At 44.3% G+C, this 25,460-nt stretch overlaps 1 protein-coding gene across 7 annotated transcripts in view; it reads right to left on the bottom strand.

Annotated features, from left to right (window-relative positions):
* The window catches only part of ATP6V0A4 (ATPase H+ transporting V0 subunit a4), a 98,173-nt gene that overhangs the window by 21,826 nt on the left and 50,887 nt on the right, over window positions 1-25,460 (bottom strand). For all 7 annotated transcript variants that reach the window (XM_086395353.1, XM_086395352.1, XM_086395354.1 and 4 more), the window contains 13 exons: window positions 24,695-24,828; window positions 22,792-22,870; window positions 22,411-22,505; window positions 17,824-17,949; window positions 16,834-16,928; window positions 15,538-15,664; window positions 12,818-12,900; window positions 11,840-11,933; window positions 8,995-9,207; window positions 8,047-8,197; window positions 6,381-6,520; window positions 4,931-5,088; window positions 1,687-1,780 (listed from right to left, as the gene is read on the bottom strand). In XM_086395353.1, coding sequence (XP_086251479.1) covers window positions 1,687-1,780; window positions 4,931-5,088; window positions 6,381-6,520; window positions 8,047-8,197; window positions 8,995-9,207; window positions 11,840-11,933; window positions 12,818-12,900; window positions 15,538-15,664; window positions 16,834-16,928; window positions 17,824-17,949; window positions 22,411-22,505; window positions 22,792-22,870; window positions 24,695-24,811 — 1,572 coding nt within the window. In that variant the 5' untranslated portion in view covers window positions 24,812-24,828. The remainder of the gene's footprint in view (window positions 1-1,686; window positions 1,781-4,930; window positions 5,089-6,380; window positions 6,521-8,046; window positions 8,198-8,994; window positions 9,208-11,839; window positions 11,934-12,817; window positions 12,901-15,537; window positions 15,665-16,833; window positions 16,929-17,823; window positions 17,950-22,410; window positions 22,506-22,791; window positions 22,871-24,694; window positions 24,829-25,460) is intronic.

The raw sequence follows: 25,460 nt of genomic DNA, 5'->3' as shown, positions 1-25,460 counted from the left end.
TAGGAGCAATGATATTCAAAGGAAAGAAAGGTCAACCAGACCTTAAAAATCACACCCATCTATACCCCTCCTCTGCCTGCCTGCTACTCGTGAAACTCCTAGGACCAAAGATAAAGCCTTCCAGTCTACAAAAATAACAACTTGTGTTTATTTTTAGCACCTTGCAGCTTACAAACCAGCCTTCATGGACTTAACCTCTTTTGATAAAACTTAAAATCCAAGTGCCGAGTAAAACCCAATCCTGGGTGATGCTCGCTGTTTTTATAAGAGAGGGGAGGCAGGCAGAAAGTGGGACGACTCAAAACTGAAGAGGGGGCGAACCCCAAGAGAGGAGAAACCAGAGAACCAATTTTAGTGCAGTATTATCCCTCAATTAAAAGACACTTGTTATTGGAAGGAAAACTGTGACAAACTTAGCATATTAAAAAGCAGACATCACTTTGCCGGCAAAAGTCTGTATAGTCAAAGCTTTGGTTTTTCCAGGAGTCATGTATGCATGTGAAAACTGGACCATAAAGACGGATGAATGTCGAAGAATTGATGCTTTTGAACTATGGTGTTGGAGAAGACTCCTGTAAGTCTCTTGGACTTCAAGGAGATCAAACCACTCAATCCTAAAAGAAATCAACCCTGAATATTCATTGGAAGGACTGATGCTAAAGCTGAAGCTCCAATCCTTTGGCCACCTGATGCAAAGAGCCAACTCACTGGAAAAACCCTGATGCTGGGAAAGATTGAGAGCAGAAGGAGAAGGGGGCGGCAGAGGATGAGATGGTTGGATGGCACCACCGACTCAATGGACAGGAGTTTGAGCAAACTCCAGGAGACAGTGAAGGACAGGGAAGCCTGGCATGCTGCAGTGCATGGGGTTGCAAAGAGTCAGACGTGACTTAGTGACTGAACAACAGCAACATTTTTCCTCTCAACTGTCAGCAAGTAAAACTGTGGTCTCAGATTCTCTTCCAACAAAAAGAGCATAGAGGAAACATTTATGAACCCTATCTACCAAGTTCAGGTCCAGATGCTTGTGCTCATTTGGAGCACAAGCCTGCCATCTGCTGGTGCTATGTACTAAGGCCATGGTACCAGTGGCTTTGCACGAACAGGCGCGCGTGACTTCTCGAAATCGCTTTGCACCTGAAGTTTGGGCAAAGGAACACCTTTGTCTGGCTCAAATCCAACTGAGGTAGATATAACAAACCAATTAGAGTTAACACATTTTTTTAAACTCTAATTCTATGCAGTAAAATAAAGCAAATATAAAAGCAAATCCATACTTCTCTAGGAAAAAGTTAAGATGTTAATCATTGGAAGAAAATGTCAAAGTTGGGAACCTGGCTAGGATGCTAAATTGCTTATCTAATAAGCATATTTTCCAGGCAAACAAGGGCCTTTTAAAGAAGCAATTGTTAACCACCAAGGGTCTGATTGAGAAGAAAGAGGCAGACGTTTGGGAAACTTCAGGGAAAATGACCCAGTGGCTGGATATAGGGTATATGCAGGACGTGCACTCGAATCTGGAGCAGTGTGTCACAAACACCTCCAAGACCTGCTCTTCTATCTCAACACATGTTTGTGGATTTCATAGGTTCTAGCACTTTCTTCCCCTCACACAGAGGAGGGGAAGAAATCTCCTGAGCAAGACATTTTACATAATAAATATTTAACCTCAGAAGACATTATTACCGGATCAATTCCAAACGGGTATGGATTTCCAGAGTATACTCCCGGAACGGCTGGGTCGAGCTGCAACAGTGGATTCGTTTTCAAGACCTGCATACTATTGAGAGTGAAAGGAAAAACAAAAACAAAACCAACGATCAACCAGAGGTAGGAAAGATACTACAGGAACATCAGTCATCCACTTGCAAGCAGCCAATCAAAGCCTAACTGTGGGTGTGACTCACCAACTGGCTCATTCAATTAACAAATAACCATGCTTCCCTGGTGACTCAAGGAGTAAAGACTCTGCCTGCAATGCTAGGAGACCAGGGTTCGATCCTTGGGTTGGGAAGATTCCCTGAAGGAGGAAATGGCAACCCACTCCAGTATTCTTGCCTAGAAAATCCCATGAACACAGAAGCCTGGCCGCTACTATCCATGAGGTCGCAAAGAGACTGAGTGACGTGTACTCACTGAATAACCACTATGTGCTAAGCTACAGAAATTACCCTCTGGCTCCCAAGGAGGTCACAGTCTGAGTTTCGCGAGGGCTATCAGCCTGATGAGGTAAAGAAAAAACTATCCTATATCAAAAAAGAGGCAGGGGGAAGGGGTGACAGGAGCATATGTACATGCACACTCAGCCGTGTCTGACTCTTTACGACCCTACGGAGTGTAGCCTACAGGCTCCTCTGTCCGTGGGATTTCCCAGGCAAGAATGCTAGAGCGGGTTGCCATTTCCTTCTCCAGGGGATCTTCCTGGCACAGGAATTGAACCCACGTCTCCAGGGTCTCCTGCATTGACAGGCAGGTTCTTCCAGCTGAGCAACCGGGGAAGCATAGAAGAAATAAAATCCAGCCTTGGGACCAGCCTGGGAAATCTCCCCTGGGGGCACAAGAGCTGATCCCAGAGGAGTGAACTGGCTTCCACATGTGGCCTCTGACCTCTGGGAACCTCAGCCCCTGAAAGTTATGGTCCACTGACTGCTTTTAAACCTGTGTCCCTTTCTCACTTAGAAGTACAAATGTCAATGAGCGGAAGCTTCTTACTGTCTGTGCAAACGTGACAGAACATTAGGGTTTAATTTTTTTTTTTTTTTTTTAAGAGCACGTGTCTATGGAGGGACCCAAGACTGAGTAGTTGAAAGGATGAAGAACGGGACGTTGGTAACTTAGGCTGCCTAGAAATACATTCCCTCCCTCCTGCAGCTAGTGTGGTGGGGGTATTTGTAGCCCAGTGAGGGGAGTTCAGGAAGCCTTATTATGCTGACCAGGCCCTCAGTGACAGTGGAAGCAGCTGGGCCTGACTGGCCATCTCAGACCCAGACCCCTGTCCAAAAGGCACACCTCAGCGCAAATGCTTGGATTTCACTATCAGAGATGTGTTTGTGTGACAAAACAAAAAGAGGAAATTGGCCTGGTGCCCACAGCCAAGCCATAGTATCTGCTGTTGAACATAGCAATTTCAGGGAACATCAGATAAGGCCACAGGGTGACCGTGGTGGATCAAGACAAAAACAAGACCATTCCACAATCATATCTAATGTCAAAACATGGACATTTCAAGATAAGGACGCTGTCCAAACCACAAAAATGACCTATCCTTCCCCTTATCCTCCCTGAGGCCAAATCCTCGAAGCCCTTCTCATAGCCTCTTACTGAGAGTGGTGCACGGTCCGCAGTGAGGGAGGCTGTGACAGTGTCTCCAGCCCACTGTCAGGGTAAGCAGGCCCAAGACTCAGCTTGCAGCCAGTGGCCACAACCCGCCGCTGTGTCCTCTGCCACTCTGATGGATGCCTGTGGCTTCCCTTCACCGCCCTGCTCAAGCAAGTCTGCTTCATACCATCCATGTGTGGGCGTGGGACCCAGCCTGGGGCCTCAGTCTGGCATGGCCTCAAAGGCCTGGAACTGGGGGCAGGGGTCATTTGCCTGCACACAAAAGAACCGTATTCTGACCCACATTTGCAGAGTGACAGCCAACCATCAGACTCAGACCTTTCCCAGGCACACTCCAGGGCAAATGAAAATGTGTGTGCATGGTTTGATAAAGTTTTGCCAATTCAATACATTTCCAAGCCCATCACTACGCTTATGAGTGCAAACCTGAAGAGCAGCACTAAGCAAGCTGTCTTCAAATGGATAACAGTTTTGTTCTTCGAGGCATCTCTTCAGGATACTAATTGCAAAGAAAAAAAAAAACAACCCATAGATATGGCCATCTGTAATTGGAATCCTGCAAAATGCTTTCTTCTTCATTTTTATTTATTTATTAACATTCCTGTCCTCTACTACAGGGCACTTGGACCCAGCAGAGGGACTAAAAGGAGATTCACGGAGCCTCAGTGACACACACCCCTGCACTAGTATAGCCCTCCTGAGCCCCGCTTCAGTCAGCACCAAGCCCTCACACGCTCGTGGGATGCTCCACGTCAAAAGGAACCCTGTGTTGAATCTTTCCTAAGAAATCCTGGGATGAGATGGATGGTGTTTTCTCTCTCCCCACTTACAATATGCAGTTGGCAAGCAGGTAAGACCCTTGACATGCCTTCAATAGAAAGTCCTACTGTGCTTGAGAGAGAAAACACGGGCGAAGGGCTGTGCACCCGGTCAGGCGTCTGTCTCTCCTTTCTCGAAGTGCTCTCCTGTCACTTCCCCTGGACGCTCCAGGGCAAGACAGAGAAACCTGAGACTGAACTGAAGCATCTGTGGGGAAGACATGAGGAACATCACCTGAGGCTTTTCAGCCTCAGTATGAAGCCCCTATTCCCTGGTGGCTCAGTGGTAAAGACCTGCCTGTCAGTGCAGGAGATGCAGGTTCAATCCCTGGGTCGGGAAGACTCCCTGGAAAAGGAAATGGCAACCCACTCCAGTATTCTTGCCTGTATTCTTACTCTCTTTCCGATTCCAGGCCAAGCAAGAAAATGCCATCTTCTTCTCCCAAAGTCTTCTTGCTTCCACGACTACTCTGATGCCCAGTTTATACCTGATCCACGCTTGTTTTCACAACAGTGCCTGGGAGTGGGATGCACTCCAGGATACCTACTTAATACGGCTGAAGTTTTGAAAAAACTTTCCAGGCATTACAGTGACCAGCACAGTTAACTGAGGAAGTGATACAAGGTCTCACACTCAACAGATAATACTGAATTATTTGTTCAATTGGTGGGCGCACCTCTGAACAGAACCAGGCACAGAAGCCCCTGGCATGAGAACGATCACTGAGTCCACCTGGATGACCAGTGAGTGACCCACCTCTGTCCCAACTTACCTCCACGTGCCATTTCTGAACATGGGTTGGACACTCCAGGAAGAGCCAAAGATGTTCAAAGACTTGGCGAAGCAGTCGTTATAGATCAAGCCCGTGTAGATGGAGAAGATGCCCATGAGGAGGATGAGGTAGCGCCCATGGAAGAAGGTGTTCCAAATCTGGCCCCAAGAAGACAGAGGACAATCATCAGTGGGCTTTGAACCAGACCCCAGGGACGTGTTTACAGGAGGCCCCCAGCACCACTGGACACCTGCAGCCAAGACACGGGCATCCTACACAGAGGGGCCGTGTCGGTCACCAGGCAGGCGTCAAAGTGATCCAAACAGAAAGGGCACACCCACCCTGATCTTCCTGAGCTTCTAGAGCTGATCCAGAAAAGTCCTGAAATGGCAGTTATTGCAGAAACAAACCACACAGCCTCCCAGCCTTTAATTCAGCCTTGGGTAGAAAATGTAACTGAAGAAAAGTGTCAGCTGTAAAGGACGCACTTGAAAGTGAGTGACTGCTGCCTTACTCCTTCCAGGAGACAAGAACAGAGCTGCCACTTACGCTGCTGAGGTGTACGGCAAGTCAAATCTATACTCGTGACCTTGAGGGGGCTTCTCTGGTGGCTCAGACAGTAAAGAATCTGCTTGCAGTACAGGATACCTCACTTCGATCCCTGAGTCAGGAAGATCCCCTGGAAAAGGGAATGGCAACCCACTCCAGTATTCTTGCCTAGAGAATCCCATGGACAGAGGAGCCTGGCGAGCTATAGTCCATGGGGTCGCAAAGAGTCAGACGTGACTCAACTGAATTGATTAAGTTGAAACAATGCAGGCTTGAGTTGTCTCAATCTTCACAATACTGTGAAGGGACTTCATGGAAAATGTGGAAATTTAAAGTGTGAACTGATGTGAAGACATGATATTCAGGATTCCTCAGTGTTACATAAGGACATGGAGAACGGGCTGATTGTAGAAGGGCTCTGCCATGAAAAAATAGTTGTGATATTTTGAGTGAAAAAAAAAGGAAGCTACAAACTAACATGGACTATTTCATCTCAATTTTAGAAAATTATATACTTGTGTATAAGCACAGAAAAAAGCATTAATTGTAATTTTCTCTAGGTAGTTAGATTATTGTATTTTCCCAATTTTTACAAGAAACATATATTGCTTTTCAATCAAAGGGGGGGAAAAAATCAATGTTGGAAAAAAAAGTAAAGGAAAAGATCAATACTTTCTTGAAAAACATACAATAAACAAAGATGGTACTGTACCAAACCATCCAAAGGCTTTACCTTTGGCCAGGAATGTTTATGCTGAATTCTGGCCCCTTTTTTAACTCTCCAACTTTCCCTTACTTTTTAAAACAACACTTTATTTCCATGGTGAAAACAACAGACATATTTTTCATGTTCTATTTATAACCTCCAAGAAAACAGGTGAGACAGTTGATGGGCACCCACCTCATTGGTCGACTTTTGAGCGAGCAAGTGTTTCTCATTAAGGACCATCCAAAGGGCTGCCAGGAACATCACAGTTCCATGACCACAGTCTCCAAACATCACGGCGAACAGGAAGGGGAAAGTGATGATGGTGTAGGGAGCTGTAGAGGTGAGACCACAATGGCCTGAGTCCTCCCAACATTCTTTCAGCCCCACATCAAAGATTTCCCTACCAGGCTCCATGACATAAAAGCTGGTCCCTTGCATCTTTCTGTGTCTGTCTTCTCTCACCATCCCCACCTCTGACACTCAGCCCTCACATACATTAACTCCTCAGTAGGTAAATATTTGGCAACCCACTCCAGTATTCTTGCCTGGGGAATCCCAGGGACGGGGGAGCCTGGTGGGCTGCCGTCTGTGGGGTTGCACAGAGTCGGACACGACTGAAGCGACGTAGCAGCAGCAGATAAATATTACTGCTGCTGCTGCTGCTGCTAAGTCGCTTCAGTCGTGTCCGACTCTGTGCGACCCCACAGACGGCAGCCCACCAGGCTCCCCCGTCCCTGGGATTCCCCAGGCAAGAATACTGGAGTGGGTTGCCATTTCCTTCTCCAATGCATAAAAGTGAAAAGTGAAAGTGAAGTCACTCAGTCGTGTTCGACTCTTCGAAACCCCATGGACTGCATCCTACCAGGCTCCTTTGCCCATGGGATTTTCCAGGCAAGAATACTGGAGTGGGTTGCCATTGCCTTCTCTGAGGTAAATATTACTACTCCCCACTTTACAGATGAGCTGCGTTTTGGAGTAGCTAAGTGACCTTCTGAAGCTCCAATACTTTGGCCACCTGATGAGAAGAGTCGACTCATTGGAAAAAACTCTGACGTTGGAAAATATTGAGGGCAGGAGGAGAAGGGGCAACAGAGGATGAGATGGTTGGATAGCATCACCAACTCAACGGACAGGAGTTTGAGCAAACTCCAGGAAATAGTGGAGGATGGGGAAGCCTGGCATGCTGCGGTCCATGGGGTCGCAAAGAGTTGGACGTGATTTAGCAACTGAACACCACCAACAAAAGTGACTTTCCCCAAGATCACAAAGTTTAATGGGATTTAAAACCAGTTTTCTCTCTCTAAGTGCTTTCTATACCCTGTCCACTACCACCTTTTGTTTGTTTTTCAACCATTCACATGCACCACACACCTCCAGCAATTACTCACAGGACCCTGCAATACAGGTCACAAATTAGATTCAAACTCAGGCTGGAGAACAGCAGCACCATGAACTGCTTGGCTAAAGGACATCTGGTCTACCCTCTTACTTTACAAATCAGACTCAGTGATACAATATCACTGAGAATCCAGTCTTCTGACTAAAAGTCCTATCTGTGCCCATTGCCATCTCTCCCACACAACACTATGTGACTGTGAAGATGCCTAAGATGACCCTCTTTGAATCAGTAAGAAAATGAAAACTGAATTTGTCTGCCTGAGAACAGGTGAAATCCTGTCAAGGAGTATATCTAGCTAATCACCATTTTAAAAGACAATTAGGGGCATCAGAAAACCAAGTAAGATTTTAGGAATGTCACAATTCAAAGCAATGAATTGCCAAGGCCACCGCTGTGATAAATCTTGTTCAATTTTCATTTACAAGCTGCCTGATTGAGAAACACATCAGTTTCCTTTACCTGGGTTCATCTCCCGGTAACTGCCTATGCCATATGCATCTACAATATTCTGGAAGCCAGCTGTGAATTTATTTGTCCTGTTAAACGTGGGAGGAGCTGTTTTAGACTGCACTGCTGTCAAGATGGGGACCATGGAGGAGCCACTTAGTTCCTGCAAAAAGAACATATGAGAAGATGTTAGGAAGAATGCCATTGGCTGGGCGTAAGCACATGGCTCACAGCCCAACTCCTGTCACTTACTCGGTGAACGTGGGACAATTTCTTGATCTGAGACTCGTGATTTCATCTGAAGTTAATACTTATGTAATGTATCTTAAAGGAAGTTGTCAAAGAGAGTAGAGTTCCTCCTGATTCTCTGGCAATCTCCATCCTCAAGCTCCTGCAAATGTTATGCACAGTTCTGAGCCCTCTACTCTTCCTTCTGACTTACTCTCTCAAGAGTTTATTCACTTTCCAAATTTTGTTCCTGTATTCCTAATGGCCTTGACCCTCTCCCAAATTTCCATGGGGCAAATAGGTGATGAGACAGGCCCCCCACTGGGCAGAGAGAGGACTCAAGAGCACGGTGAGAGTTACACAAGGTGCCTGAGTGCTCAGCACAATGGCAGGCATGGGGAGCCATCCACTCCCTGCCTTCTGGCTATTGTTGCAGGTGTCTGGCTATCTGTCTTTCCAGCCCGACAAAGCTAGCAGAGGGACAGCAGCATATCAGCACCCAGTACACTCTTGCTAAGATCAAAGAAATGTCACCTGTGGGTAAGACACTGAGAAGAATAGGCCTTTCTGACATGTGCCCACACACTGGGTAAGGACCAAAGGCGTAAAGATAGAGACAATCCTACCAGGTAAGGGTCACGTGACTTAGGAAGCTAGCAATCTGAACACCTGGCAGAGGGCCCACTCAACTGGACATGACCCTCCCCGCCCCCTGCCCCCTCCCGCACGCACCACGCCTTGCTCCAGCGCCCTCCTGATGCGCACGGTGTCAGCCACTGGGAACCAGATCTCAGCGATGACACACTGCTGGGTGATGTCAATGTTGCACAGGTTCAGGATGTGATAGATGGCCTTCATCTTCTGCACTTTGATGACCCAGGAGTGCCAGTTGGCAGCTGCTTCTTGCAGGAGGCTCTGACGGTGAGACTCTGTCTGTGTTAACACCTGGCCAAAAAAACAGCACCCAGCAAAACAAAGGACACTCAGGGAGATGACAGATAACATGGCAAAAATGCAGGACAGCCAGACCTGGAGGCGTCCTCGGCTCCTGCCTGCTCCTCTGCCTCTCAGTTCTCACCTGGCCTTGAACTCCTGCACTAGAGGTTAAAGCCCTGAGGCCAGGACTGTATATTTCTTTTCTTCTAAACCCCTAATAGTACTATTGTGATAGGTTGAATGGTGTCCCCGCAAAAGACATGCTGAAGTCCTAAGACTGGTAGCTGGGAACATGATCTTGGAAATACGGTCTTTGCAGATGTGATCAAGTTAAAATGAGGTCATGCTGGAGTAGGGTGCGCACTATTCTGGTATGATCAATGTTTTTATAAGAAATCTGGACACTGAGACCCACAGGGAAGATGTGTGTGATGGAGACAGAGACCGGAGTGATGCATCAACGAAGCAAGGACCAGCAAGGATGGCTGACAGCCACCAGCAGCTGGGAAGATGCCTTAGTCCACTCGAGCGGCTATGATAAAACATCATAGACCGGTGCTTTGTAACAGAAAGTTTTCCCAGTTCTGGAAGGTAGAAGTCTGAGATTAGCATGGTTGAAGGCCCTTGTCTCGGCTGCAGACTTCAAATTCTAACCCAACATGGCAGAAGGGCAAGCCAGCTCTCTAAGGTTCTTTTTAAAGGGGCATTAATCGCATGCAGGAGAACCCCAATCTCATGAACTAATCACCTCCCAAAGGCCCCATCTCCCAATACCATCATCCAGGGCATTAGGTTTTTGTGGGGTTTTGTTGCCTTTTTTTCTTTTTTGCTGCACTGGGCCTTCGTCGTAGCACACAGGCTTTTTATTGCTGCACTCGGGCTCTCTCTAGTTGTGGCAAGCAGGGGCTACTCTCTTGTTAGGGAGCACAGGCTGTAGGGAGCACGGGCTGTAGGGAGCACGGACTGTAGGGAGCACGGGCTGTAGGGAGCACGGGCTGTAGGGGGCACGGGCTGTAGGGGGCACGGGCTCAGTAGTTGTGGTGCATGGGCTTGCTTGCCCCAGCATGTGGTATCTCAGTTCCTGGACCAGGGATTCAACCCATGTCCCCTGCACTGGAAGGCAGATTCTTAACCACTGGACCACCAGGAAAGTCCCAGTCATCAGGTTTTTAACGTTCAAATTTTGGGGTGATATATACATGCGAACTATAGCAAAACAGGCAAGCAAGGATCCTTTCCTAGTGCCTTCAGAGGAAGCCTGGCTCTGCTGGCACCTTGATCTCAGACTTCTCAAGACAGAACTGTGGGAGAATAAATGTGGTTATTTTAAGCCACCCAGTTTGCCGTAATTTGTTACATCAGCCAAAGGAAACATACATCTGTTGAAATGCCTTACATACTAAACCTCTCCAATAAATGACAAGTGAATTAATGAATGAAGGAATGATAGGTGATCTGGCCCACATAGGATTTGTTTAAATGGAACCAGTTTTTGTTCTGATGATACAACCCAGTAACACTTTCAGTAGCCATTACACAGGGCTACCCAAGACATCTGAAACCTAAGTGTAAGTCTAGCCTAACTTTCATCCTCCTCATGAGACTTTTGTTTTGTTTTGGCCATTCCATCGGGCATGCAGGATCTTGTTCCCTAACCAGGGATCGAACCCGAGTTCCCTGCAGAGGAAGCACAGAGTCTCAACCCCTGAACCACCAGAGAAGTCCCTCCTCATGCAGTTTTCATAAAACCTGGCAAAGTATTTGGGGGAAAGGACTTCAAGGGTAATTGCTTCAGGGAAAGAGTCTCCCTGACGTGACAAAGAGGGAAGAGAGAGGATTAGAAAATCAAACACTGCTTTTTCTGGGAAGATGAATACACACACATCGAATTTCTAAAGATACTCATCAAGTATCTAGATTTGTGCTGATCAGACAGCAGCCACATTAAATACAAATAAAAATCCACTCCCCCAGCCACATTTCAAATGCTCAGGGGTGACACGTGGCTCACGGCTATGACACTGGACTCACATGCTATATAACATTTCCGCCACCACCTACTGGACAGAGCTGATCTGGAATATACCATTTGATATAGGCCAGCAGCTTTCAGGGATCACTCACAAAGCTTATTACTATTATTGAAGAAAAGTCCTATGTTTTGAGAGCCACCCTAGGTGACAACAGATTCAGTATGAGGATATGAACTGGGGGCGTGTTCATATGTGAAACTTGACTCGCTGCCTTGACAGAATTAATTGCTTGGCTCACACAACCGGGCAATTCCGTGCAGAAAAAAAATCAGCAAGACTGGCTGTTCGCCTTCATTGGCTAGTGAGTTATATCATAGAGGCGGCCTAGGCCAGTCTGGCAATAAAAGGTTCCTTCTATCAGCCTGGGGTGGGGAACTGAAGGCTGACCAGGGCCGTGGTTAACTCTAAGCCCCGGCAAAGCATCCCTGACAAGCAGAATCATCACGAGCTTAGTGAATGCCATCCATCTACTAATTAAGAAGCCTTCTGCAGCAACAGCGAGTCGAGCATAGCAGACATTCCAGCCAACCTTGGAGCAAGCGCCCTGGGAGACAGGACTCATAGGAAATGGCAGGTGTTTATGTCACACGCCTGAATGCCTCACTCACGGTGAGTAAATCTTCCAGCCTCATGTTGACGCCCTGCAGCATCTCTCTGCGCTCCAACGCCAGCTCTGGGCAGGGGTATACAGTGGCTCGATACCTGTGTTTCAAACATTCCATAGGACACACGTGGGTGATTGCCAAGAAGCATAGGCACATCCTTTTCTACTAACCCATCCCTTGTCCACTTTGGTTAGATGACCACTTTCCCCCACAGTAACCATCTAGCGAGCAGCCAGACACTGGATCTCGGCCTACGGTTCCCAACACATGGCTCACACCATCTGAATTAAACCTGTGGTTCTATTATATGAATGGGCTCCATTCAAACCACAAAACCCACCAGTTGGTGTATAAAAACGACTGCAAGCTTGACTAGTCTTGTCTTCTCCCCAGAACTTACTGTTTTGGTGTCTTTTCTCTACTGAATTTCTGCTTCTAAGGGGCTACACATAAGATGATTCAGTAACCTCAGAAACGACTAAGCATGCAGTTTGCTTGTTGTTTAGCAGCTGATAAAGGGGTGAGAAGGAATCAACTGAAACGTCTTTTTCGACCTTTTAAATTTTACACATCAAGATCTCTCTGTTTCTATCCCCAGTTACTAAAAAGCAGTTGCCTTTTTAGCACTATTATCAAACGTGGGAAAGTTATTCAAAAACCTTAAGCAACCTCAAAGAAGCCCTACTCGAGCCTTGCTGTTGTTCAATTGCTAAGTTATGTCCAACTCTCTGTGACCCCCTGGACTACAGCCTGCCAGGCTTCTCTGTCCATGGGAATTCCCAGACAAGAATACCAGAGAGGGTTGCCATTCCCTTCTCCAGGGGATCTTCCCCATCCAGGAATTGAACCCATGTCTCCTGCACTGGCAGGAGAATTCATTACCACTGAGCAACCAGGAAAGTTTATTTGGATTTATTGCATAGACCCTGAACTAATCCTGATCCAAATAGCTGATGAAAAGAACCTTTAATAGTCGCTTACCCATCACAGACCTTCTTGATTTTCTCCCTGAGCTGTTCTCCTTGATAAAATATGATGAATATATTCTTTTTAATTTCTTCTCTCTGGAAAATCAGAACAGTAAAATGCATGTGTTTAGAATTTATTTTTTCTAAATTTAAAATTGGAAAACTTCAACTTCTCCCAGTTGATTCAAGTTTGTAATATTATGATTGAGGGCAAGGCCACGGAGGCAGGCTGGGTGGAGCCCTCAGGCAGGCTGATACAGCCTCAGAGGGACAACATCGCTGTCTGCTACACGAGAGGGATCACAGCCGAACCTTGTATTCAGCTCTGAGCCCTGTGTTTAAGAGATGTGTTAATAAACAACAAAACACACAGAAGAGAAGGAACCAGGATATGCAAGCCTTAAAGTAAAAGTAGCTGACCTAGCTCACCAAAGGTAACTCATAAACAACATTTATACTTTAGGGACGAATGATATTTGACACTTAACAAAGACAGAGCCAGCAGTCATGCAGGGATATGAGAGCTGGACCAGAAAGAAGGCTGAGCACCAAAGAATTGATGCTTTTGAACTGTGGTGTTGGAGAAGACTCTTAAGGGTCCCTTGGACAACAAGACCAAATCAGTCAATCCTAAGGGAAATCAACCCTGAATATTCATTGGAAGGACTGATGCTGAAGCTCCAATACTTTGGCCACCTGATGTGAAGAGCCGACTCATTGGAAAAGACCCTGATGCTGGGAAAGATTGAAAGCAAAAGGAGGAGGCAGCAGAGGATGATGGTTGGATGGCATCACTGACTCAAGAGACCTGAGTTTGAGCAAACTCCGGGAGACAGTGAAGGACAGGGAGGCCTGCTGTGTGGCAGCTCATGGGGTCTCAATGAGTCGGAGATGACTAAGCAACCGAACAATAACAACGAAAAGCCGGGTCTAATGTTTGACTTACATACTCACTGTATGCCCAAAGGAACACTAATTAAATGCATTTTTAAAGTCCAAGTCTAACATTTCATAAGAAAAGGAAAATAGGTATTTCACAAGCATATATGGAAATGTTCAACCTTAACTGTAAGCAAAGAAATGCACTTTTTTACTCTTATTTAGTTTGGGGTGGGGAGTGAAGGTAAAATTATGAAACCCGTTGTTGGGAAAGTGATAACAAATCCTACACACTCATTACACATGACTTACGTCTCAGGTATCTTTGGAATCAGGTATGACTCCACTGAAAAGCTTCTTGTCAGGACATATCAAGGGTCATGAAAATGCCCACACCCTTTAAGCCAGCAATCCTATTTCCTTGAATTCATATCATGGAACTAGTTCAGAAGTAAACAAAAATTCACATGCATGATGATGCTTATCATAGTGTCTATATTCTGGAGAAAAATTGGAAATTAAGTGTCTAAAATCAGATAATGAATGTCACATCAACTCAGTGGAGACATTAGATACCAACTGAAAATATCAAAATGAATTGTCTCTTTGGTAGCTGCTCATGGGAGCAGGAAAGGGATATTTTAGGATTCGGGGAGCCGCCTGCTTTACATTATTTCCAAAGGTTCCCTCACCCATGGAGCACCACTCCCACCCACGGTCCTTTGCTGAATCTCTTAAGATCTTCTTGTCTCTGGATTCACCAGACCCAGGAATCTATTCTGACCACACACCATCTGCTCAGTGACCTTCAAAGTCATAGGCTAAAGTCATCTTACTTTATAAATACTCTCTTTACCACCAGGACTACAGAATGTCAAAATACGATTATGAAAAGTACTGATTCAATGTCACATTTTAAAATATTAATATTTATAGGACACACTGTAATACAGGAGGGCATTTATATTATATAAAATCAACAGAAGGCAAAAAAAAGATTTCCAGGTTTTAACTACAACCATATTAAATCATACCTGCCTATAGCTATGGATTACAGAAAAAGAGCACAAGAAAAAAATAAAAATAAAGACATGAAAATGCTGAATTTTTGTATTTTTTAAAAACAAACTTTTTTCTTATTTTCTATGAAGTTGTTTTCCATGAAATAAAGCTTAAAATTCCATTTTTAGCCTCTATTTTTTACACTAGATTATGATTTATTTTTAGAAATAAAGCAAGCTTCTTGGAATTAAAAAGTGGATTTAAATACTAACCAGAAGGGTGGAAGAAGCAAATCCTACAAAACTAGTAGCAGTAACATGTGGCACTCAGTGAAGGAGACCCTCAAAATCTTCATTCCAAACGTATGGTCTGCTGACGACCAGGAACCAACTGCAAGCTGGTTAACAATGCGGGCTCCTGGGCACCACCACAGACGCAATGAATCAGAATCCACACTGGACAACATCTTCTGCTCAAGAGCACCCTGGAGCTTGGAGCACACTGACCTACATTAGTTATCAGGGCTTTGTGATGAAGACACAGCTGCCGACCTATGCGGCACCAGTACAGCAAAGTTTCCAGGAACTTGTCCAGTTAAGTCATTTGGAGGAATGACCACTTATGAGGTGCTAACAAGACTCAGTCCTGGAACTGACCTTTCATAGGTATTTTTGAAAAAGGAGGGATGGGGAAGAAAAAAGAAAAGAAAGGAGAAAAAAAGGAAGTAGATATTAACTTCATAGAGCTAAAGACTCAGGATTTGAGAGAACAAAAGCCCCCTGGCAGGGCAAACCCCTCTGGTGGGGCTACAGGAAACTTATGAGAATGTTTTCCGCAGCCTGAGATACCCACTGTAACGGGATCTTCCAGAACTGTGTCCATCTCACTGAACTTTACGTAGATGTTTCCTCGGCAAATTCGCCACAGCAGCCTCTCAAAGGAAGCCATCCTCTCCCGGTTGACCACACCGGCTGTGAACCTGGGCAGTCAGAAGAGGAGATATTACTGAGGCACAGGGAGTGGGTACAGGCAGAAGACCCCATGGGATGTGAAGATAAGCAGACAGAAGGTAGAAGCCCACTGCCCTCTAAGCAGGAAGGAAGGACATGGCCCTGCTTAGCACTCTGGATCCCAGTCCCAATGAACCCCAACTCCCCTCTGACCTCCTGTTTCCTTTGACATGTCCACGTGTCCTTAATCATCCCAATACTATACGTTCACTTATTTGCAATTAACAATATGACAGACCATTCATTATATCATTGCAGCTAAAAGAAGCAAGTATTCAATCTGCTCAACAATGGTCTCTATGCATTTATACAAATAATGTACTAAGACTGAAATGTATGTATTGCTGTCTATACATCTCTACTTATACAATCATCTAGGTATCTAGATAAGTTTCTAACTCAAACTTTTCACATTAACTTAAAATGGTTACTTTCATTGGCCCATTATTGTAAATATATGTTACCCAGTATTACCTTCTGATTAAATATTTTCAATACATAGTTTCCTTTCCTTTCCAAATTCAATGTCTAGTGCTCAAATAGCAGTATCTGCTGAATAAAGAACTAGAATTCCAAAACTCACTCTCAATTTTACTTCAACAGTAAATGAAATCCCACCATTTTGAATCATCACACGTTTTGGTGGGTATTATCATACTCTATTACTTCTACTTGTGGAAGACGTGACTGCCCAACTACCACATTGCTAATTACACTTCAAACTTCACACTCCAAATCTATTATCAAAACAGTATTTTAGAGACAAGGCAAAAAAAAAAAAAACAAACATGTATCCCATAGCCCTCCAGGGACAGTCGAGAAACCCTACCTAAACAATTTTCACTATATCCTTCCCACGTGGAGACAATACAAATGTGGCACTCTTCAGACTCAAGAATGTCAGTCTCACCATTAAAAAGATAACACTACCTACACCTCCACCAACCAGATAAGGTTAAACTTGGGTTTTTTACTGGATGGAGGCCTATAATCGTGTGAAACTGTCCTCTTGTCAGTCATGATTTGTCCATTCATTCATTCACTCAAACAGTCAGGGAAATCTACCACATGCCAGGCACTGAGCATGCAGACCAGGGACCCAACTACATATAACTTTCAGAGCAGGAATTTCACTGACCCCAGCTTTCCACTGATGTACGCAGGCGTAGGTCTCAACTCCAGGAGACCGGAAGTGTCTTCTACAAAGAAATCATCTGCTAAGTTGGCTTCTGTCTGAAAGTAAAAGAATCACTATTTTCATTTAAATGTACTTAGACTATCTTAAAAGCACCCACATTGCATGACTTCATCTGCTTTTACATAATTACTCAATTTTCTACAAATAGAATTCAGAAGACCTGATGCTTAAACCTAATTTAGTTTTCTGTTTCAAATAAAGATGTAACTGTGTATTTTTTTTTTTTAACTGTGTATTTAAAACAAGGTCTCTTCGTACCAAAATCCCAAATCTGCTCAAACTAATTGTTGTGCTTTTTTCTGACTTCCATTTCTCTCTGGGCCATTTGGGCCACGTACTTTATTAGTGAGCTCCTTAAGGCTGAGCACCGAAGAATCGATGCTTTTGAACTGTGGTGTTGGAGAAGACTCTTGAGAGTCCCTTGGACTGCAAGGAGATCCAACCAGTCCATTCTGAAGGAGATCAGCCCTGGGATTTCTTTGGAGGGAATGATGCTGAAGCTGAAACTCCAGTACTTTGGCCACCTCATGCGAAGAGTTGACTCATTGGAAAAGACTCTGATGCTGGGAGGGATAGGGGGCAAGAGGAGAAGGGGACGACAGAGGATGAGATGGCTGGATGGCATCACTGACTCGATGGACATGAGTCTGGGTGAACTCCGGGTGTTGGTGATGGACAGGGAGGCCTGGAATGCTGCGATTCATAGGGTCACAAAGAGTCAGACACGACTGAGTGATTGATTTGATCTGATAATATTTTTGCATTCATTTCAACCAATGCCACATGCCACCCTAACCCTCACCACCCACAGCCCAGCCAGACAACAGAAACATCACAATTTACTCATATTCCAAACCAACCAGTTGTCAAAATAGAAATTTGAGGTTCTAGAGAAAAGGGCCCTTGAATACACAGTGCCCAAATTACAACCTCAAAGAAGTCCTGGGTTTTCTTCAGGAGATGTTTGAATTCCGTCAGTTCTAGGAAGTTTTTCTTCAAAGCCTGATAGTTCTGATTGGCTTCCTGAAGCTCTCCTTCCAGTTTTTCTAGAGCAGTCTTTGCAGGAGGAAAAAAGAAAGTAAGCCAGGCAGAAAGCACTATGACATTTACTGTACATTAACCACAACAAATAATATCAAGTATGCAGAGCATCACAACGTAGCTTGAAGTTGAGAGGCCTGTTCAGTCAAACTCAACAAGACTGTAGAGCTGAAAGTACAGACATCACTTTGCTGACAAAGACCTGTATAGTCAAAGCTATGGCTTTTTCAATAGTCATGTATGGATGTGAGAGATGCACCATAAAGAAGGCTGAGCACCGAAGAATTGATGCTTTCAAATTGTGGTGCTGGAGAAGGCTTTTGAGAGTTCCTTGGACTGCAAGGAGATCAAACCAGTCAATCCTAAAGAAAATCAACCCTGAATATTCATTGGAAGGACTGAGGCTGAACCTGAAGCTCAGTACTTCAGCCACCTGATGCGAAGAGCCGACTCATTGGAAAAGACTCTGATACTGGGAAAGATAGAAGGCAGGAGGAGAAGGGGACAACAGAGGATGAAATGGTTGGATGGCATCACCAATTCAATGGATGTTGAGTTTGAGCAAACTCTGGGAAATGGTGAAGGACAGGCAAGCCTGGCATGCTGCAGTCCATGGGGTTGCAAATAGTCAGACATAACTCAGTAACTGAACAAGTCCAGCCATGGTCATACACTCTCAGGAGTTCCCTTATCAAATGGGGAGGACCAGAAAACACTCAGGGGAAGGAAAATGAGCTACATGAGAAGTCAAGGGATTCCGGCAAGTCACATATCAGCAAGGGGATTTTTGCTTTTGTTAAACAGGTAACAAGTATATTTGTTTTCAAATTAACACTGGTTATTTTAGTACTCAGACATTCAGTCACGTCCAACTCTTTGCCACCCCATGGACTGTAGCTCACTAGGCTCCTCTGTCCATGGGATTCTCCAAGCAAGAACACTGGAATGGGTTGCCATTTCCTCTTCCAGGGGATCTTCCCAACCCAGAGACTGAACCTGCATCTCTTATGTAAACTTGGAAACAAAAATACTTGTTACCTGTTTAACAAAAGCAAATGTCCCTATGCTTGTCAAAGTTTAATGTAATATCAAAGAATATCCACAGTTATTTTAAAAGACTATTAAAACACTCCTCCCTTTCCCAACTACCTATTTTTCAAGACTAAATTCTCTTCATATACTTCAATAAGAACATATCACAACAGATTCAAAGCACACGAAGTCCATCTTCTATTAAGTCAAACATATAAATTTGCTAACAACATCACTCTTCACTAAAGTTTTTTCTTTGAAAATACAATTATTTTTAATTAAAAATGTTAACATGTAATGAGATATTATTTTTAATGAATTAATAAATATTTTACTTTTTTCAGTTTTAGTTCCTAATACAGTTGTTGTTGTTCGGTTGCTCAGTTTTGTCCAACTCTTTGCAACCCCGTGGACTGCAGCACACCAGGCTTCCCTATCCTTCACTATTTCCCAGAGTTCACTCAAACTCATGTCCATTGAATCATCCCCTTCTGCCTTCAATCTTTCCTAGCATCAGGGTCTTTTCCAATGAGTCAGCTTTTCGCATCAGGTGGTCAAAGTATTGGAGCTTCAGCACCAGTCCTTCCAGTGAATATTCAGGGTGGATTTCCCTTAGGATTGACTAGTTTGATCTCCTTGCAATCCAAGGGACTCTCAAGAGTCTTCTCCAGCAGTAAGTATCAATAAACATGAAGTGAAGTGAAGTCGCTCAGTCATGTCCGACTCTTTGCGACCCTGTGGACTGTAGCCTACCAGGCTCCTCCGTCCATGGGATTCTCCAGGCAAGAGTACCGGAGTGGGTTGCCATTTCCTTCTCCAATAAACATAACCCTCCTAAATAAAGCTCTTTGGGATCCTCAACAAGGTGTTAAGAGTAGTATACAATCAAGGAACCAGCCCAAGGAGCCTGTAGGACTTGAGAGGTAGGACAGGGCCAAGGAGAGCAGATTCTGCTGGCCAGGATGGACCTGACTCAGGCAAGAAGGACATCATCAACACTCTCAAGCAGGGAAGTGACATAGTAGAGCGATACAGTCCAAGGGGTCACAGAGTTGGACACAACTGAGCGACTGGGCATGCACACAATAACCTAGAAGGGAAAAGAATCTGGAAAAGAATCTATAAAAAGATTATGATGAGAACATGAGCCATTAAGCTAGCTCACAGTTCACAAGAACAGGTGTAGGTGTTTAGGAAGGTGAGGGGGATGGAGGCAGGAGTGGAGCTGGTAACTAACAAGGCTGGTGCTAGAACACCAGGGGAAAGACTGAAACTGGAGATGATCTTATGGAAATCCTATCTGTATGGATTAAAACCTTCTCCTCAAATATCCAGATTTTAATATGACCAGATCCAAAATATATTCAAGCAGAGTTGCCAGTCTTGTCAGTCTCATGACTCCGTTAGAGAATCTAGATTTATGCTACTGGTGGCTCCAACAATTTCAAGAATTTTAAATTATCTTAAAAGAAAACAAAAAAATCACATGAGAAAACCCAGCCAGAGATAAGGCTCAATCAATGAAGCTCTTCCATACCTGTTCACCTCTCTTAGTGAGCTCTTTCTCTTTTGAGGATAAAAAGTCCTTTTTTTTTTTTTTTTTTTAAATGAAGATCAATAGGGCCTTCCAGGATTTGGATCTGCCCATCTTTTGACAACATGTGAAATGCCTGGCTGGATAAATCACAAGCTGAAATCAAGATTGCCCAGATTGTGGAAAACTGAAGTGGAGGCTTCTAATAGTCCCACTGACCAGTCCCAGTGCAATGAGTTTGTCTGAAAATGCTGGAAAGTCTGGTGCTTGGAGAGGGTGCCACTGTCTCTTGTACATAAGGTCATGATGTGTGTATGTCAAAAGTTCTTATATATTTCTTTTATAAGCTGAAAGAAGGTCTATTTTTATGTTTTTAGGTCTATGAATGGAACGTTGTAAATGCCTGTCAAACAATAAAAAAACATTGAAAAGTGAAAAAAAAAAAAAAAAGATTGCCTAGAGAAATATCAAGAACCTCAGATATGCAGATAATACCACACTAATGGCAGAATGTGAAGAGAAACTAAGGAGCCTCCTGATGAAAGTGAAGAGGAAGAGAGTGAAAAACCTGGCATAAAATTCAGCATTCAAAAAATTAAGATCATGGCATCTGGTCCCATCAGGCAAGGTCCCTTCAAGGCAAACAGAGCGGGGAAAAGTGGAAGTGGTAAATGATTTTCTTTTCTTGGGCTCCAAAATCTGTGTGGATGGTGACTACAGCCAAGAAATTAAAAGATGCTGCTTCTTGGAAGGCAAACTGTGACAAACCTAGACAGTATATTAAAAAGCAGAGACGTCACTTTGCCGACAAAGGGCCATACAGTCAAAAGCTATGGTTTTCCCAATAGTCATGTACAGATATGAGAGCTGGACCATAAAGAAGGCTGAGCACCAAAGAATTGATGCTTTTGAACTGTGGTGCTGGAGAAGACTTTTGAGAGTCCCTTGGACTGCAAGGAGATCCAACCAGTCAATCCTAAAGGACTGAAGAACCCTAAAGAATATTCATTGGAAGGACTGATGCTGAAGCTAAAGCCTCAATACTTTGGCTACCTGAAGCCAAGAGCCAGTTCATTGGAAAAGACCCTGGATGCCAGGAAAGACTGAAGGCAAAAGAAGAGGGTGACAGAGGATGAGATAATTGGATTGGCATCGCCAACTCAGTGGACATGAGTCTGAGCAAATTCTGGGAGACAGTAAAGGACAGGGAAGCCTGGCATGCTGCAGTTCATGGGGTCGCAAAGAGTCAGACACAACTTAGCAACTGAACAACAGTAACCTTTTGACATCCTCTCCCCCTGGCTCACCCTCTCCCCTCGCCCCACAGCCTGCTCTCAAAGCTCCCAGAGGCAAGGCCATGTTTCACCAAGGTGCCTTGTGCACAGCAGATACTCAGTGTTTTACAAAAGCAAATTGACAGAGAAGGGAGAGAAAGAGGGAGGGGTCCTCCAGCCACAAAGGCCTTAGCCAAAGAAAACTGCTACCTTCTCCCACTTGACCTCAGAATCCAATCTGAGGGGATGCCTCAATCCAGAGTGGACCCAATGCATGAGACAGACAATTCAGAAGCAAACCACTGGATCCCACAACTGTACTTCTGGGTATATTTATCCAAAGGAAAGGAAATCATAACTGGAAAAGAAACGGGCATCCCCCTGCTCATCGCAGAATTGTTTACAATAGCCAAGACATGGAAACAACACACATGGCCACCAAAAGGTGCAAGAGTGACTAAAAACTGCACTTTAAAAACTGGGGGGCTTTTCCTGGGGGAGTAACACTGAAAAGTGGACCACCACATAAACCCACCCCCATGCCTTCAGCAATGGGGTAGAGGACCATGAGAGGCTTGCAGAGTTCACAGGAGACAGGCTTCGACACAGTACTCTGTTAAGTCAGAAAGAACCTACCTCCAGGATGATCATTTCCCGTGGGAGAGGGGTCAGCGGGGACTTCTCAGGCACCTGAATCTCAATCTCATCTTGCATCTGATCTTCCAGAAAACCTGAAGGATGAAACCCCACCAGACAGCGCAAGGTGAGAGTGTTTTCTCACACCTAAGCAATGGGGCCAAGTGGGACTGATGCGTTTCCCAGCTCAGCTGCCTGAATTGCCCTGGCACCTGCCACAGAACCTGGCCCCCATCTCTAGCCTCCTCTGCCCCCAACCAGGTCTGTCTCAACCTAGAGTAGCAGTATCATACATAGAGGCAGATTGCAGGACATCACCCCTGCAAACCATCTCCCTCCCTACCAGTGCACATTCAAACTGCAAGCAGAAAACTGGCTTACGCAGGATTCTCTCCAATGATTCACACCTTCTGACTTCATTCACAAATTTCCTCTGTAAGCGGCTCTCTTTCACATTTAACTAGAGGGAGAGGAAAGCCACAAGGCACACGTTAGTAGCAACCGCTGGCAACGTATTCTCTTTGGCTATTATTAATTATTAATGCTGCAGAATGTTGCTGGAATCATCTTAGGACTAGATACTTGCATGAACAAGACAGGAGAGTTCCAGTCAAAATATACCTTGATATTCTTACCCTCAGTTCCCCAAATGCCACAAACTCTGGCCCCTGTAAACTTTTCTTAAGTTTTAGCTGCACTTACTATCCAAATTGCTTTGAATTCCTCAATGGAGTCATGAATACAATAGGACCTTGAATATAGCACAGCTCCAAGCAGTGGATCCTGGTCTTCAAGAAAAAGACAGCATCCTTTTGTGCTGGTGACCCCTCAGCTCAGCCCAATAAGTGTTATTAAGGAGCTACCCCATGTCAGGTCCTGAGTTGGAACTAGGGCTGCAAAGACATGATCCTTCTCTGAAGGTCTTAGTTTTGACCGGACCTTAGTGGGAAAATGAGTGGAATTAGTGAGTCCCATTTTCTAAATTGAATTCAAAAGCTTTTGGCGAGGACCTCAACTGCCTCTGGGAAATGATACCCCGATTTACTTAAGACAGTCCTATGGTGACAGACCGGAGAAGGCAATGGCACCCCACTCCAGTACTCTTGCCTGGAAAATCCCATGGACAGAGGAGCCTGGTGGGCTGCAGTCCATGGGGTCATAAAGAGTCGGACAAGACTGAGCGACTTCCCTTTTACTTTTCACTTTCATGCATTGGAGGAGGAAATGGCAACCCACTCCAGTGTTCTTGCCTGGAGAATCCCAGGGACGAGAGGCCTGGTGGGCTGCCGTCTATGGGGTCGCACAGAGTCGGACACGACTGAAGCGACTTAGCAGCAGCAGCAGCAGAAGCAGCAGCAGCAGCATGGTGACAGACGGTAAACAGACTTATTATGGTGATCATTTGAAATGTATAGAAATACTGATATCCTGGTATTGTGGTGTGCTAGGAACTACCAGTGTTGTAGGTCAATCATACTTCAAAATCAAACAAACTCATAGAAAAAAAGATCAGATTTGTGATTACCAGAGGTGGGAGTTGAGGTAACAGAGAAATTGGATGAAGACCGTCAAAAGGTACAAACTTCCTTTTATTAGATAAATAAATTATTATTAGATAATTACAGAAATAATTTTATCTAGTTATGAGATAAATTATTAGATAATTAGATAAGTTAGTAGATAAATACGTACTAGGGATATAATGTACATGATAAATATGATGAACACTGTTGTACATTATATGTGAAAGTTGTTAAGACAGTAAATTGTAAGAGTCTTATGATGTAAGTCAAGTCATTATGCCATACACCTTAAACCTATACAGTGTTATAGGTCAATTATCTCAATAAAACTGGGGGTGGCGGGGGTGGGAAATACAGTCTAGCTGGAGAATATCACCCTCAAGAGACTGTGGACTCCCAAGATACTTTTTCCTCAAACTAACTGGTCTGGAAGCACTGTTCTTTGCCCTCATAATAAGATTGGCAATCCATGTGCCCACTGGTTATATCAAATGTCTTGAAGAGGTACATAGGAAATAAAGTACAATGTCATCTTTTTTATTATATTACAGTTTCAAAACATCCCTATAGAGGTGACACATAAGGAGGAAGGGAGAAATGTTTGCAAGTCAGTTGACCAATGTTATCACAAATTCTAGCCAGAAGAACAAGAACCACTGAATTCCATTACTCCAGCCCAGGGCGCTTCTCCCTGACCTTTATTCACCACCAAGAAGTGGAAACTCCACCTTCTTTTGGTCTCCTATGAATGAAGTACTTACATCTTTGAACTGAACCAATCCAAGCTCTCCAAGCTCAGCTACACAGCAGTATGCAGCCTCCACCTGGAGAAAGAGCTGTGACAAACACATTTCCTCACTTCGGAATATGGACGCCATGTTGGCCCAACCTTGGTCTGCGGGACACAAAGATATTTGAGGTAAAAAATGTGTCACTGAGTTATATTAAAATCCAACAGAAGAAAAAAGTGCAACAGGAATCTTTCCTAAATTTAAAAACATAAACAATAAACAACAAGGTACTACTTTTCACCACCTATCAGATTGGCAAAAGATTTAAAAATATGATTAATTAACTCACATTTGGAGAAGGTGTGAGGAAGCAGGCATTTTCAGACACTTGATACTTGAAGTGTACATTTGTAGAGCATTTTTTTGGTATAGCTTTTTTTAGAGAGCAATTTGTCAGTATCCGCCAAACTTTATGTTATTCATACCCATGACACAAGATTTCCACTGCTCTTCACCCAGATAAACTCGGAAATGTAAGGGAAAATGGACTCACAAGGATGTTTCTGACAACACTGTATTTACTAATTATAATAAATGGACCTAACCTAGATATCCATCAACAGGGGAAAGATTAAACTGATACAACAGACAGAACTCTGTGCAGTTAGCATGAATGAAATAAATCTGTATGTCCTCTATAAGGAAAAAGGATACTCACCTAGAACCCACTCTGACCCAAGACCCTCCAGATTGCCCTACTGCTGCCAAATCAAACTGTCTTCCTCAGATCCTAACA

Source organism: Bos grunniens, chromosome 4 (assembly GCF_055505025.1).
Source record: "Bos grunniens cultivar Pamir isolate PY7600 chromosome 4, Bosgru_T2T1.0, whole genome shotgun sequence".
NCBI classification, from domain to species: Eukaryota; Metazoa; Chordata; class Mammalia; order Artiodactyla; family Bovidae; genus Bos; species Bos grunniens.
This window is presented reverse-complemented; position numbering and strand designations above follow the sequence as displayed.